The sequence below is a fragment of the Bombus pyrosoma genome, linkage group LG14 (genome assembly GCF_014825855.1).
Source record: "Bombus pyrosoma isolate SC7728 linkage group LG14, ASM1482585v1, whole genome shotgun sequence".
NCBI classification, from domain to species: Eukaryota; Metazoa; Arthropoda; class Insecta; order Hymenoptera; family Apidae; genus Bombus; species Bombus pyrosoma.
In genome coordinates this window covers 766,439-783,059 of record NC_057783.1, presented here as the reverse complement: position 1 = coordinate 783,059, position 16,621 = coordinate 766,439, and the positions used below count along the sequence as shown (strand labels likewise).

The window sequence follows — 16,621 nt, the reverse complement described above, 5'->3', positions numbered from 1 at the left end:
GCAAAACGTTTCGATTCCCTCTGGATTAACGTAACTGTACAAGATTGCGGTACTGTCGCTTCGAAAATTCCAGCGGACTCGATCGAGGAGAATCGGCGTAAACCGAAGGCGCCGGTTTTCTCGCCAAGGATCGTTTCGATCGTCCAACACGGATCGCACGACTCCGTCGTCTCCTTCTTCCTTTTGTCTCGGCTTCCATCTCGGTCCTCGGCAGCGATACTTCCCTCAGAGGCTCGGTCAATGAGAGTAGCCTACATTCGTCCGTGTGATCGTTGGCTCGCGCGCGCACGCACGCACACACCCGGCGAAACCGTAAGTCCTCCTCGTCGCTCCTGTTGCCGGATCCGCGGGCACGGACGCGCGGCAACGCGCGCACCATAGGCGCGTACAAAAGGACACGAAGCCAGGAACGGGCACACGTAGCTACGTACGGCGCGGCGTTCTCCCGTGAGAAGAGACACACGGTGGAAGACGGAGCACACGCAAACTCCGCTCCAATGCGAAAGGAGGATGGAGAGAAGGAGAGAAACGGTGCGCGCCAGCACACGCATCGGAGAGCCAGCGTGCTGCTCTCCTCCTCCGTCTTGCTTTCTCTTTGCGGCGTTCCTGCTGGCTGGCTCTTCGTCGGTCGACCGGCAGGGGGCAAGTTTCAGTCCGTCCTTGTCAGCTCGATAGGATGCTGCCACGGGCTTCGTACACGGCTGGAACCTGGACCGGAGTAGTAGGCTGTACAGGTATGCACGCGGTGGGCTGGTCGGGCATTCCTGCGGCGTTGCCGCGTCTCTTACTCACCGTAAGGCCCCGATGAAGTAAGAATAAGAGAGAAACGAGGATATAGCCGGCAGGGACGAAGCAGGAGAAGAGGAGGCCGACCGGCCGGGCCGGGGGGAATCGAGAGAAAGAGGGATCCGAAAGAGGAAGGAGCAGCGGAGAGGCTCGGCGCAGCTCGAACGAGTCTTTCTGCCTTTTCGTGGAGGCAATCGGGTTTGTTCGAGAGAGGACTGCCTCCTCCTTGTGGCTCGACCTGCTCCCGAGACCTCTCCTGCCGTTGCTCCTGCTTCTGCTCCAGCTCCAGCTCCAGCTCCAGCTCCAGCTTCAGCCTCAGCTTCGGCACCAGCTCCCGCTCGCGCCGTCACCGTGCCTGCCATCCACCGGCTTCTGCGTCCGTTGGACCCCTGACCGCGACACGTCGCGACTCTTGCCACATTCGACCAATTTTTTCCCAAACTACCACGCTTCTTCTTATTCTTCTTACTCTTCTTCTTCTTCTTGTTCTTCTTCTACTACTACTTCTGCCTCTTCCTGGTCGCGGCACGTGCGAGGAAAATTTACTGGAGCTTGCGACCACTTGCGATTCAACGTGTCGAAGGAAACGTCGAGTGTCGGTTACCAGTCTCGTGCTTTGAAAGCGATAACACAGGTATATGCTATACGCGGGCAAATTCGCGGACGATACGTTGCACTTTCTTCTTTATTTGAATAACCAGAGTATACGAATAGAACGAGCAGGACGGAATCGTATTAGACGATCCGATCTGTCAGTTTCGTCGAGCGCCGTTACGGTCCACTGTTAAAGGGAAATCGAAAGGACAGATTCGAGGGTGGAGGGACAAAGTAATAGAGCTCTAAGCGTGTCCACGTAGCGAACGAACCGTGGAACACCGAGTGGCTTGCTCGTCGTTCCAGAAAGTAATCGAATTTCAGCCACCGTGTTATACCGTTCGAACCCTCCGAGGGTTCGCCCGATTTCATAGAAGGAACCAAAGACTCCGACTTTGCGTCCAGATCTCGCGTATCAAAACTGATTTCGCGTTTCCATCGGATTCCTCTCGAAAATCGGCTCCGTGTCTGGCGGAGAGAGTCTGCGGTGAGATCGGTTAGAAGGCTGCTGGCTCGACAAATTCGCTTAGCCGCAAAGTTTATCGTCGAAGAGACTCGGTGTTTACGAGTCCACCAGCGGATACTGTAATACGAGTAGTCGACCTTTCAGGGATCTGGTCGAAGAATGAAATTCAGAGATATAACGGGAGAAGCGGAGAGCAAGGTACGAAGTCGAGATATCCAATAGGCAAGGGTAACAAGGAGCTCGGATTTCGCGCAGGTCCAAGGAAACCAAGTTAGCCGTCTCCATTGCGCGGACACGGTCCACCGGGGATGCGTATTCTTGACAAGTTCCATTAAACGCTCAAAGTTCTCGTCGTAGCGAGGAAACTCCCGGGCGATCGCGGTATCAAAACTTGCCGCAGAAGTACTCGGCCGCGAAATCCACCGCCAGGCGTCCCGTAAAAATCGTACGACGATACGTTCAAGGCGGGAATTTTTATCGATCCATCGAGATTTCGTTCCAGGACCACGAGGCAACAACTTGGCATTGCCCATTTTTTTATAATAGAGTAGATTTACGATTGGAAATTCAGGTTTTGTTGGCTCGTTACGATATTAAAGTAACGAAGGCCGTTGGAATATCGAAGATATCGTTCGTTTTAACGTTTACCAGGCTTCGACTAGACTCTCGACAGGTTCTTCCCGTCTCTTATATCGCTTTATATCGAAATATCGCTTTCTGGTCGTAAAGTCGCGAAACCGATATAGATTTTCCAACGCGGATAAAGGTTAAAAATTTCGACGATGTCGGTTGCCCGGCTTTCTCAAAACAGTAACGGACGTTCGTGACGAGAATCTCACGGTGGAAGGAGAGACGCGGTGTTCTTAGCGGTCGGTGTCGAGAAGAAACACAGCGCGCATCGAAAAAGCCAGCATCTAGACCCTTCATCTAGAAATCGGCTCACGTAGAGTAAACAGGCCCTGCTGAGTTTGCCGGCCAATTTCGAAGAGGAGTCTATATATGCCCACCGTTTGCCTCCTTCCTTCCTGTCTAGAGAGCGCGTCGAAATGATCCCCTTTTAATGCCGCAGCACTAACTACCGGCACCTCGAACGATCCCGCAATTCGGAAGATTGGCCCACATTACGAAATTATCGTTATTCCCGACGAAAGAGGGATGAAGGGGTGCAGAAACGGACCCATCGAAAACCCTGCGGCGCCAGCTTCTTTCCGCATAAATATGGAAAACGTTCCGGATAGCTCACCACGACCATCTCCGAGAAACCTTCCTAAAAAGCCCTCGTTCCTATCGCTCGAATAAATTTCTGCCGCGGTTATAGATCACGATACGTCCATACTTGGCATACTCGAATCGTTTAAAAGCGATCCCAAGGGTCTTCGTGGTTTGAATCGTCAATCGTAAAGGATTAAAACAGGGACGCGCGGCTATCGTTATAAAATATCGTTACCATCGGATATTTTCCCGTTCGGTCGATTGAGCGGAAAATTTGGGACACAGTCTTCGAGTTCGAGCTTCGCCGAGTTGAGTCGAACGAATATCCGACAGGATATAGATCGATCGAGTTCTCGGTAAATATCGCTGCGCCAGACCACCTACGAGAATACCGATCAAGTCGCGTACGTTCGAGGGTTCTACATAGTCTTGGCTAACACGGGGCAAGTTCTCTCGCAGAAGGTTGATTCCCTGCATCTTCGATAGAACCGAGCGTGCATATCGGTGCATATCGATTTGCGCGAATCGCTAAACCCACGCGGAGACTAGACCAATCTGCACGATGTGTAGTAAAGCGTCGATTCTCGCGTCGTACACACGGTAAAATCTCATTCCGTCGTTACGAAAGGGTAATCGCGTTTCTAAAATTTCTTTCCGATGATTCGAACAGATACCGATCGACGAACAGCTGCTGAAGTAACGCCGTTTAGGCGCGTCCAAGCAACGTCGAGAAATACTGTTCCTGGATAAACGACATTCCATTAGTTGCCGTCGCTTCAACGTTAATTAACTTATTTACAAGCAAACGATCGACGGTGGTCGTATCGAGGAATCTATCGGTCGACCTCTAGTCGCCGTTTCGAAAAGAAGAAAAAAAAAAAAGTAGAGAACGTATCTCGGAGTTCTCCGAGGAAGCTAGTAATTATGTCGTCCATAAAACGATTTCAAACACCAGTGCGTTGTATCGTCAGAGACTTTCTATCGCAATCATTCCCGATAGGGAGAGGGGTGGTAGGTCTGGCGGCAGGCGTACAACTTAATCGATGCATCTAGCTAAGTATACAGAAGGAAGTAGCAATCGCACTCGCGTATCGTGTCCCGAGGTGTCGTCCTAGACTATCATCTCGCTTTATGATCCTTAGATAGAGCAAAGTACAGTCTGTACAGGATGATTCAACCGACGTATCGAAAAATATCGAACAACAAAGTGGCTATTAATCGTTTTTAAATCTCTGTTTTTAGCAATTTAACTCTAGTACGATAATTTCGGTCGTTCGATAAGTTCGTGCCGTTCATTTTCTCGTCATTTAACGGTGGCAGCTTTGATTCCGAGAGATAACAAAAGTTTCGAGCCACCCTATTTCTAGTACAAGAAGATAATGCAAAACTCTACCGGGACGCAAAAATAAATCGGCTCTCAACTTTTCGCACGCGTTACCAACTTTCCTCGAGTGTACGATCTGCGACGATACGTCTTTGGATCAACCTGTATAGAAAGGAAGAGAAGAGAAGAGAAGAGAAGAGAAGAGAAGAAAAGAGAGAAGGGAAGAACAGAGGGTTACCTTGTTCCGCGTGGGTCCCTCGCGGGCAGATCAGCAACAGCAGCAACGGCAGAAGGTGGGCAGCGGAAGCAGCAGCGGCGGCGCAGGTGGCTAGAAGGCCTGCTACGCCCGCCATATTGAAGGGGGCCATTCTTATCGTAGCCCCACCGTGGGGCCGCCGGTCCTCTCACGATCTGTGCGAGGCTGCAGCACCGGCAGCGTCGTCACTCTCTCCTCCTCATGCCTCCTCCACGCTTCGTCTGCTCTTTCCGCACGTCACGCGACGACGACGTGCAACCACCCTCGTAGCCTCCCGACTCCTCCAGCTTCAACGCTACGACCACCTCCTCCTTCTCCTCCACCTCCTCCTCCTCCTCCTCCTCCGGCCTCCTCTTCCTCTTGCTCCTGCTCCAGGTCGTGCAACCCTTCCAGATGTGCCGTGCAGCCCACCGGCGTTTCTTACCCTTCCGAAAAGTAGCTTCGCTTCTCGAATAAAGCGCGCACCACCCCTTCTTCCTCTTCGCCCTCCTCTTCGTTATTGTCCGTCCACGAGTTACTGTCGCCCGCTGTACTCGCCAGTCGACTTTCTTCCTCCTTCTCTCTTGAAGAAAGAAACGATCGCCACCGAATACCTTCTATGCCATTAACAGCGATTAGGCCGCTCGTTGAAAGCTCGTTGTAGATCTGGGGTTTTTCGCGATTAGTAGGCCCTCGGTTGCACGAAACACACGACGGACGTGGACTTGGCCGCATTTACCACTCGCGATCGTACCGGAAGTAGTCGGGTGCCGCTCTTCCACGACTGCCGCAAATATCCTTTTCGATTTCCCCCCCGCCCCCCTTTCCTCACACTTATAAAAGGCAGCTTCCCTTAACGACGTGCCGAGATTCGTCGCATTTCCTCTTTCCTCGGCCTCTCTGTCTTCTTTTTGTATTTTTCTCCTCCTGGTTCTCGTCTCTTCTTCCCGTCAACGCCTGAATTTTCTCATAGACGCGCGCTCCACGCTCCACGGGCTGGCTCGTCTGAAAGAAACAAAGATGAACCGCATTAATTAAAATCCGCGAAATATCCCTCCCCATTCGGTCGTTTCTGCCCTTCTGCCACCTTCTTTCTGATATCTCCACCGACCGAACACGGACCGCTGACTCTATTTCCATCTCCTTTCGTCGAGATACGAAGCGCGCGACTCTAATGACATCCCTAAATGGAAACAACGGCACGGTCGTTTTTTGGCTGTGCTCCGCGGTCGCGACGATCGAGTCCGTCTAACTAGTGGGATACCGTTTTTATACGCTTTCCATCCCTCGTATCTGACTCTTTTCGTCCCTTTGTTTCTTACTTCGGTGGTTTTAAATGGTGCCACTGGTTCGCTAAAAGTTTACAAATTCATGGAACGGACGTTTGCGCTTTTACACCGTCTTTTACTTAGACGCTAGAGAGAAGAGCGAAGCTGCAACTAGCGTTTGACAATATTACAGCGCGCAAGGACGTTCTGCGCCAAAGCACGTAAAAAAAGGCAGGCGTTCGAAAACCAGCGCTTTGTTTATCGCGCGTCGCACATCGAATAAAAACAGAATTTCGGTAACGCGGCACTGTGGAAATTTCTTCCACGTAAGATATGGAAAATGTGACTCGGCGCTCACGCCACGAAACAGGATTTCGTCTATACGAAACATAAAAGGAGGCGGACCGACGATAAATTTCTTTGGTGGCGAACGATCGTCGTAGAAAATGTCGGAAACCGATCGCTGTAGGAAAGTTTCGTTTCGAAGGTTAAAAACGACAGGCGGCTTCGATCGAGTTAAACCCCGAGCCAAACGGGAAACTTTGGAGACGCTCTTGCGCGGCTTTATCGAGTGGTTTACTTTCATCCGGCTGCTGCAAGTAGTCTTCCACCCTCGCTCGACACCGAATAAAGTCGAATAAACTCGTACCCCCTCGTATACAGAGATTCATCGAGTGGAAACGAGCTTCTTTTGTGGCAAACGTGACCGACCGATCGTTCGTCCCTCGCCCCACCGTACGATCGAACGTTTTCCACGACTCGTGAAAATCGACTACCGAATATTGGCCCGAGCCCCGATTCGCCCGTTAACGGCAACGATCGACGGCCGTTTGGCACCTGCACCGTTAAGTCCGATGACTCTGCAGGGATCATTGTTTCTCCGATATTTCTCGGAGCGTGCCAAATGACGCGATACGCGGCATATGGACGACCGCGTGTTCCAAGTTCGCGAAGCTTTGGCCAAGACCTCTATCTTCTAGCATCGCCGACTATTATTTCGTTTCTTCGTAACGATCTCTTACTACGCGCTCCAGCGTGTCGATCGTTCTTCGAATCGAATAACCACCGGAATAAAAGCTGTTTCGTACGAGCAGGAAATTTTTCGCGATGGAAAGGGGCGGAAAATTCGCACGAGAGAAAGGAAGCGGGAAAGCCTCGAGTGCTCGAACACTGTGAAAATTTGTCCGAGACCTTCGTCTATCGTCGGTCGTACTTTTATTTCCACGTGACGATCTCGTCCGCCTGATAATGACGACTAGCGGGATAAAAGCTGTTTCACGCGAGATCGAAATGCGCGTGGAAAAAGGGGCAAGTGCGAAAGGAGAAACGTCCGCGCGACAAAAGCGCGGTGCATATATGGTTGGAGAGTAACTTCAAGTTCAAGGTCAACCTTGAACACGCATCCAAGCTCGGTGAAATTCGCGTAACTCGTTGCACCCGTCATCTAGCCGAGTCTAAAGGGAGGAAATGCCGAAAGCAGGAAGAAAAGGGTAGGAAGAGTGGCGATTGAGTGAGTGAGCGAGCGAGCGAGCGAGCGAGTAAGAGCGCGTGTGTGTGTGTGTGTGTGTGAGAACGCAACTTTGGGGTTCGTCGATGTAGCGGAAGGGGTGCTAGCTAGGATGGGACGAGGAGCAAGGGGTTTCAGGATCAATACCATGCGTTTATCCGTCTCTCTCGCCTCTCTCGGGCACACGTAGAACCGCGAGACAGAACGCGCGACCGAGAGAGTTCGAGCGTCTTCGTTCGACCAAGGTTTCGCTACGAGTTGATCTCGTTCGCTCTGGTAGGCCGCAAGGTCTGGCCGGCACGGCGTCTCGCTGCTATTCTTCGACGGAAAGGGACGAACAAGGGAAAAGAGAGGAGGAAAGAGAGGCGAATAGAAGGGATGCAAAAGACGGGAGGAAAGAAGAATAAAGACGAGCAAAGAAGAGAAGGGAATGGAGGAAAGAGGAGATAGAGAGGTTTCGCATAGAAGAGTCGGGGGTTCGAAAACGAAGAGGTGGCGAGGGTTGGGCAGAGAGGACTGGAGGAAGCACGAAATTCTAGAGTACTAAAATATAGTAGAGAGTGGGAAGGTGGGCCGAGAGAGAAGGGGAGGTAGAAGGCGCGCTTTAGGAGTTCTTCTAAAGCGGGCAAAGACCTTCCCCTCCTTCCCTCGCGTTCTCTTGCTCTAGCCAGACCAGCCAAGATGCATCCGCGAAATTGCAGACTTCGGTGAAACGCTGCTGGTAGCTGTGCACAGCGCCTCCTAGGTCTACGCGGTGGTGCTTGCCGCCTTCTTCCGTTGCCATTGCTCACGAGTGGCCTCGTAAAAAATTTAAGATGTCCTCCTCCTCCTCCGCCTCTCGTTCGTTCGCTCTCTCTTCTCTCGCCCTCTATACTCTCTTCTTGTCGTCCTTGCCAGCCACGGCCGGGCTAGAAACCCGTAGTGCCTCTTTTCAACAGCCTCTCTCTTTCAACTTTTTGACAAGACCCAGTAGCAATTGCCGAAAACAGCTCAGCGTCTCAAGAGAGACGAGGAGAAGACGATCGCGCTCGAGAAGGACCGCGAAGCCTGTGAGGAGCGCGGCAGTTTTCACGGGGGCTGAGCATCTCTAGCCTTCCTTTGATAAGCCACGATTTCCCATTTTTTCCCCTGTTTCTTTCTCTCCGTTACTTTTCCTTCCTTCCTTCGGAGTAGATGTAAACGCGACGAGGAGGATCTCGTCTGCGGAGCGGGGTGGTCTCGCCTACTCCGGAGGTGGTTGGCCACCTTCTTCAGCGTGCAAAGGCCTCGTTCTTTTTCTATTCTCTTGCAACGTACACTTTCTTTCCAAGTACCTGCTTACGATGGATCCCGCCAAATTGCAGATTTCGGCAGCCGAGAGAAGCCTGCCTCTCGAGAGGTTCGTGAAAATTTTAAGCCGTCTCTAATAGTACTCGAACAGGTGCAACTGTAGGCTACACGACGTTCGCCGCTGCTTCTAACGAGCACTTCTTCTCGGCGTTCTCGGCGAGAGTATTATAAAACGTCCTTTGAACTTTTTACCAGGGTGAAACGGACGAACGAGAGACCTAACCATCGATATTTGAAACTTTCGCCCTGAAATCCTGACTCTTTCGTATCTTCTACGGCGCTTCGTCGCTACGCGAGGTCATTTCGTTTACCCGTTTACGTTTCCTCGTAAAATGCAACGCGAATATTTCAACGTTTCGATTCCCGATCGCGAATCCTGCCAGACTCGTTTCAGCCCCCCCCCCCCCGGTATTTCTTTTTCTCGGCGATGACGTTTCGGAAAGAGAGTCAACGCTTGCAAGCTTCCTATTTCTCCTACTCTTTCCTCCTTGGAAACGGTTCGCGCGACCTTACGGGTTCCCCCGATGGGCTCTGCTTTTTCTCTGCCTCTCGATTTCTTCGACTTTCCTCGAGTTTCTTTGCGGGCCTCTCCTCGCGCCATTGGCTTCCGCGACCGCCTCGGGACAAATTCTATTTCCGGTTGAATTTAAGACCCTCCGGAATATACGGATTTATTTCACGGCTGCACTCTGTAGAGACGAACGGTAAGCAAGTAAGGGGCGGGGGAAAGGGGTGGAGCAAAGAACAGGGGAGGATGGAAGCGTGGCACAGGGTGGAGATTTTACTTGGGATCCGAGGAGACTCGTAAACGTAACAAAGGAAAGACGTATAGTTCGGGGACGAGCGAGAAGAAAAATATATAGAACGAAAGATGAGGGAGGAGAGAAAGTTCTCCGAAATTATTATACCTTGGGCGATCGCCACTCTGGACGACGCTTACTTTTATTTTTCCGAAACTCTCCGGGCGCCACGTCACTGCCAACCCAACCCGGTATTTTTCTGCCCTAACTTTTTCTTTCGTCGCGGTTCGATGTCGCGAATGGCAAACCGCGAAGGACGTCTGCGAGACAAATTCCGTTTCCGATGAATTTAAGAGGATCTCGGCCAAATACGAGAAAGAGGGATAGAAAGAAAAGAATAAGAAGGTCGTTTGGATAAGGACAGGCAGAAAGAGAACGCGGTGGTTAGATTTATTTTCCAAGGATTTCGTCGAGACCTTGTTGTCGGGTTTTGCCGCGGTTGGTCGACGGTGGCACGAATTTGAAAAAACAACCCTTTGAATATAGAACGTTCCCCGTTCTTCGTATTTCTCTTATTTCTCCCAAGTTCGCCTCGTTTCCTAAGAAGGAACGAGTAGGACGGCGAATCGAGAATAATAGAATTTTTTCGACGTCTCGGCGCTAGCTGTAATTCGTGCCGCTCCTCGGGGCTTCCCTTTTTCCCAGTGGTGGCCGTAATTAAAAACGATAATGTCGACGGTGGCTGTGATCGCGCGGCTTCGTCCAAATGCCCTCTATATTTTTCTTTCACTCGCGAAAGTGCACCGCTTTGCCGGCTGCAGCAACTCGCGCTAATATCCTTAAATTTCCTTCAAATTTCCTCGATACGAATATTATCGACTACGATAGTCCAGTCCGATATATAGAATTTTCCAACTAACGAAATAAGCTAACGAAATTTCAAGGAAGCGTTCGAGTACTTTCGTAGATCGTTACGTACGCGTCCTTCGTATGCGTCCCTGTCTTGAGATGCGTCGTTCGTGAAAACAACAGTTGGTCGGAACACGCGCGCACCGCAACGATAGGTTTACGTGGCTGGTCAATCGCGGTAGTGAAACGTTCATAGGTTGCCAACTAATCAACGGAAACACGAAATTTCCCACGATACATGGCCGTGCGCGTTTTATTCCTGCAATAATTCCGTATTAGCCGTCTGCGTGCGCTATATACGTTTCTTCTCGCGAGTGGAAATAGAGGCTCGCTATCGATGCGGAGAACCGCGGCGATTTCGCAAGCGAGTACACGCGGTCGTTTCCACCAGGTGAAAGTAAGTCGCGCGAACTGCGCGAACCGAGCTGCAGCGACCGAGTCTCAAGTCCAAACGAAGGTTCGATTTGCCTTCGAGCTTAATTAAGAACGTACGAGCCATTAGAGCCGATGGAGCGTTATATCGAGCCGTACGATAATTATAACTTTGAGCTAATCAAATCTGGCGAGGCGCAGTCAGCGTAATCGACCGGAGACTTCTTTTGTTTCGTTTTCCTTTAGTTAGCGTTGCCAGCTATCGACTCATACGTATTTGCAAATATATACCTTTTAAGAACTTGAACCAGTTGCGCAACACCTTTTTTCCCCCCCAATCAGCCGACTACATGAAAATTAAACTCGCCGTTTCTCGTTCTAACCAGCGATTATCAGAGATAGTGAAAATTGCCAGTGCACGCGGCACTTGCCACGAACGCGTGTAGCTGTGAAATAGTTGGGTTCACGCACAGGAAGTAGACACTTAACGACTTGTACGAAAAGAATCCTCGATAATCGCCTGCTCCCTTTCGCGATTTGTTCGTTTTTCTCGCGTCTGCTCTCGATCCTAGTTTCGCTATCGAACGAAGGAAGAAAGAGAAGCGACAAATTTGTCAAACTATCAGAATTCGGTGTAACGGTAAAACGCGTAATGGAAGGAGAGGCGAAATTCCGAGCTAGTTAACGGATATTGCGCGCGAGTTGCAGAGTCGATGATAAAGCTAATGGCGTCCTCTACCCTTGTCAAGTCCATCAGTGATCAGTCACGCGATCCTGAGAAGTTTCGTGGCTCTGCTCCCCCTTTTTTCATCTCGGAAGGAAGCGAACAAACTTGTTCGGTACGACGAACATGCTGTTAGCAAATTTTCGCCGGTGTACCTCCGGCCCTCTCCTCCTAAAGAAACGAAACGAAACGAAACGAAACGAAAGGAAACGAAAGGAGACGAAAGATAAAGCAAAAGCAAGGAAGAAGAGTACCTACTACACCGGTGCAGGTGATATGCTAATGGTAATCCACGTTTCTCTTATCCTGTCGCGGTGACAAACGCGTCGCAGAGTGATCGCATGCGTCAAAATAGTTCGACCATTAGTGGTCTGGTTCGTGATTCGTTCGTGGCTAGGAGGATTTCGCCCCCTATTTCGAAAAGAAGGAAAAGGAGGGAAAAGAGGGAAAAGTAGGAAGAGAAAGCGGCGTCGGTGCAACGTGGAATCGGGCGTTCGTAACAGCGGTCGTAATTTATACGTCTCTAATCTGGACGATAAGCTGTTCGTCGTTCGCGCTTCGGGGTCGCGTTAAATGCCGGGAACGCGTTTTCCATCGGAAAAGAGAGGAGGAAAAAGGTAGGAATAGCGTGGGTGATATACTCGTGTCTTTTGCGGCAATAACGCTCTCGGTGGAGAGTCTCGCGTGCCTCGTAACTTTCCTTGCCGAGGCCTAGCAGCTCCATATTTCACGGAGGGTTGCCCAAACTTCCCTCCTTCCGCGGAACAGCCACCGCGTTTCTTTCCTAGACACCACATAGGCACGCTCCGCGTCGAGAGAGGGCCATATGGCTTTCGTTTCCTCTCGCTCCAGTTATCTTTCTTCTTTTCCTTCTTTTTTCCTCGCGGCATTCAACCTCGCGGATCTTTTGTACTATATTTGGAACGATCGGATAACTTCCTCGAATACCGTGCTCCCTGGACCACCCCGAGCAGTTCGCACCGCGTCGTTATAACTGTTTATCGCCGGTCGGATGTTTTTTAACGGCTAAACGTTAATAATACCACGGGGCTAACGATAACGACGCCAGCGAGATCGAATTTTAATCCTCTTAGAACAGCGAATGACGTACGCGAACAACGGCGGCAGCGGCGATAACTCAGCGAAACTCACTCTCCTTTCCTTTCTCCGATCTATCGCCCGTCGTTGTTCGTCCATCAATTTTTTTTTCTCATCGAAATCTATACTCGTTGCTAATTTAGACGATACAGTAATCTTCGCGATACAGCAACATCGTAGAAACCTGCCAAACGTGCAACGTCCATCGAATTAATCTCGGTTCCTTGTTTCAATATTTTCTCGCTTTCTTCATCTTCTTTTTACCCATCTGCGGTGTTTTATTTAACATTTCCGATACAATTCTTTTTTATCGATACTTTTTCGGCCTGTATCATCGCGTCGTGATCTCTTTCTTTTTTATTGCTTCTCTTTATTCCGTTTTTCCTGTCTCTCCGCCACTGTTTTTATTGCTCGAATTTCGTTCTTGCGTTGTTTGTTTGATTTCTGGAATCCGAGTTTTTAACGTTCTTTCGCTATTCCTTTTACAGCTGGAATTCTTTTTTAGATCCGCACTGCTTTTTTACTGCTGCAATTCCTTTTTTCTGCTTCGCTGGTGTTTGTTTTATCTCCGCAGCTTTATTTCCTTTATCGTTCTCCAGCTTTCTCTTTCAATGCTGCCGTTCCTTTTTCCACCGTTCTCAAGCAGCTTTTTTTTCACAACTACAATTCCTGTCTTGTTGGTTTATTCCAGATTTGTTTGCACCGCTGGAATTGTCTTCTCCGTGCTTTCTATTCCGTTGCTTTATTACTGAAATTCCTGATGTTTTAGAAGCTGGCCATTCATTCGGGGATATTTATCGCGACACGACAGATTATCTGGCAGCAGTGTGTCTCCATTCCAAGTAGGATGGACACAGTTGGCGGAAACAGGGAGAATCCGAAGAATACTACGGAAACGATTATACCGGCTCAGGGAAAAGTTGGATGGACGCTATCCGCGTCTCTGATATTCGAGTAGGTATAAGAAGCGTCCTTTAATATGTTTCGGCCTATGTCAAACAAGATGGAACACTTCGATGTAGAAAATTACTTCGATGCCGGAGGAAAGAGGAGAATTATTCTACGCGACGGAATATGTCGAACATGCGTAGATCTGAAAGATCAATCGAATCGAGATCGATGGTAACAAAAGTTTGTAGGCAATTTTAGGACGAAAAGCCTGCAACGCGTTTTCGGCGATTCGGTGGTATGTTATAGAGCGCCGAGAAACAGAATTTCCTTTTACAGACTCACCCGCCGTTCCTGTTTCTATATTATAGCAGCTAAAAGACACCCTATATGTTTAACAACATAGGTATATAGCAAAGGCCACTATAAACGTAAACCGAATCTCTCCATGAACTTCTCCTAAAGTTTACCGGGCGGAGCTCATCATCCCGTCGATAAAGCGAGTCTATCCCACGCTTTTTAATTACCAGGAATGTTAATGTTTAAAGTTAAATTGCATCTAACAAAGGATCAAGTAGGAGAGCGGAGGTTGTCTACGCGCGTTTGCTTCCACGAAGCGAGGCGTACTTACTTTATCCAATAAGTACAGGCAAACGAAAGTTCTCGACTGGAAAGTTTCGAGCTTTTGTCGGTCTCGTCTCGTCCTCTGTCGTCGGAGTTGCTCGAAACGAAATTATTTTCCAACAGACGGTATTTCTGTTTTCCACCCCGGACCGTTATCAACCTCGTCTACCGTAACAGTCGCCCGATCCAAATTATTCCTGCCGCAGAAACCATCAAATTTCTTGTTCTTCCCCTCTCCTCTTCGTTCTTTCGTCGTCGTCGTCCAAGTCGGTGAAAAAGAATCTCGTGGAAAAGGGAAGCTACAGCTATTCGTTCTGGAATTCCAGTCATCGTTTCCGGATTATCTCATGCGTCTTTTTCTTTGCCCAGGTCGGACTTTCGTGTGCCCGTGTATACGTTCAGCATCCTACATGTCCCTGCATTTTTGCGCAGATCACACGCAACAGAGCGGTAGCGTTCTGACATTAGGGTAGCTTCGTCCCGTGACATATGGAGCGATCCCTGCGCTCCATGTTTTCCCGGAATCCCTTTGGGATTCAGGATGTATTTCGTTGACCGCATAGATACATCGGTCTCCTTCTAAACGAGGATGGCCCGACCTCCGAGCTGCTGTCGTATAGAGGCGAGACGCCGGATATTTTCAACCCTCCGCCGTCCCTGTGTACCTTCTTCTTCTTCTTCTTCTTCTTCTCGCTTTCCCAGGAGATCGACGACGGACAGCTATGTCGCCCGAGAGAATTACAAAGGGGCCGGAGGTTCCGTGTAGGAATCGAGATCGTCCGGATAATCTTTGTAATAATCTCCTTAAACGCAGCCATCGTCTATTCGAGCATCGCATTTTTTTTCAAAACTCGATCGAATACGGAATATTTCTCCGGATGAATTTTCTACGCGATGGCCCACCCACCGCCTGCCCCTGCCCATTGACAAAGGGACTCGCCAGTTCGACTCGCTGAATTTTAATACAGCCGGCGATGAAACAGCGATGCAAATGCCCGTTCGTATTCTCGTTTTTCAATAAAAATTCATTTCGAATAGCGCGACGGCAGTAGGAACTTCTCAAAGCCCGCGGTCGATAAAGCAACTTTGTGCAAATATGCGCGGCAAAATTGAACCGGGGCACCCGTGTGAAACAAAGGGCAGAGAGAGAACGATAATGACGCTCAGGTTTTCGACGATCGGCCAACCAACTATCTCGATCTACCGCGATGGCCACCAGCAGATAGATACGTATACGTCGAAACGAGCACCCTTCGACGATCTCGTGGACGAGCGGCAGACGGGAGAGCAACAACGAGATGGTTCGGCAACGATCGGAGGATGTTTTCAGCAAACGACACCCAAGTGTCCACGAAGCGACAGAGGGAACACAGAGATTGGTGAATCGTAAAGGGGCTCCCACGGACTATCCGTGCGTCAAACTCATCCCAGAGGAAGCAAAGGCAGCATGGGGTTTCCGCCCGCAGCCCCATGCAACGGCCCGCTCGACCACCGATCCACAATGGGGGAATCGTCCCATTAACGAGCAACCGTTCATTAGTCGTACACTCTCCAGTAATGGTTACGTCGAGGTCAAGTTGGCCTACGTCGCTTTAGGTGGCACGCACCTGACACCATATACATACTCCGCCTCTTTCTTCTCTTCCTCCTTCGCCTGCTCCCCCGTAGCAATTTATCTCCCGACGATTGCCTCGCAAAAACCACCGTCCCCGGACTTGCCTATTTCCCCGCATATTCCATAGTTTCTCGTGGAATCTACCGACGCGTTTCCGGCGTGGGGCACCAAGGCGAACGAGCGGAGGGGTCGAGTGCGATCGAACGGAGACAAAGAAGAACCTGCGTATCCATCCTCGGTGACAACGTTGCTACACGCTGCCGTTCTTTTTAAATACTTTTCGCCCGATGAGGGCTACACATCGTTCCGGTTGATCGTTCCTTCCCATTCGAATACGCATACATATGCCGCTACGGGCGCGAAGCCTAGAAAATCGCGAAAGAAAAATACGACGAGGTGGAATTCTTGAGAGACGAGCGCATCCTGATATACCGTAGAACAGCGGTGGTCGTTTCTAGGTCGACAATTGTGAGAATACAGGCGAGACTTTGTCGCCGAAGGACAAAGCCGTTGCACGCTCGTGAATAGATGATTAATCCTCCGGGAATGAGAAGGAGAGAATACACGTTCGCGAGAATGTGCCAGGCGTAAAGCGATCGTAGAAGGATCTCCTACAGCGATTGCTTTTGAAGGCCTTTTGGTTTTCAATTAAGCGTAGACCCGGCAAGACTTTCACCTCCAGCTAGATAAGATACCGTTGCCGGCAGGATTGCGCGTCAAACGTGTTCCGATGGAGGCAAACTTTCACTCGTCATCGATTCGTCGTTTCTCAAAGAAGACGTCAGAGGATCCTGATCGCTCCGACTATCTATCGTTGGTCGTTCGACTCTCAATTTCCAAGCGACTCGGGACAATCTCGACATATCCAAAAGTCATCGGAGGTTTTAAATCGACTCGATGGTTCGATGGTCACGGAAACTGGCGTAGAAA

At 50.0% G+C, this 16,621-nt stretch overlaps 1 protein-coding gene across 14 annotated transcripts in view; it reads right to left on the bottom strand.

Annotated features, from left to right (window-relative positions):
• The window catches only part of LOC122575235 (ephrin type-B receptor 1-B), a 94,751-nt gene that overhangs the window by 58,236 nt on the left and 19,894 nt on the right, over positions 1-16,621 (bottom strand). For all 14 annotated transcript variants that reach the window (XR_006319365.1, XM_043743927.1, XM_043743929.1 and 11 more), the window contains exon 3: positions 4,621-5,622. Coding sequence is in view for 13 of the 14 variants with exons in the window: in XM_043743927.1 (XP_043599862.1) it covers positions 4,621-4,750 (130 nt within the window). In the remaining variant the exon portion in view is untranslated. The remainder of the gene's footprint in view (positions 1-4,620; positions 5,623-16,621) is intronic.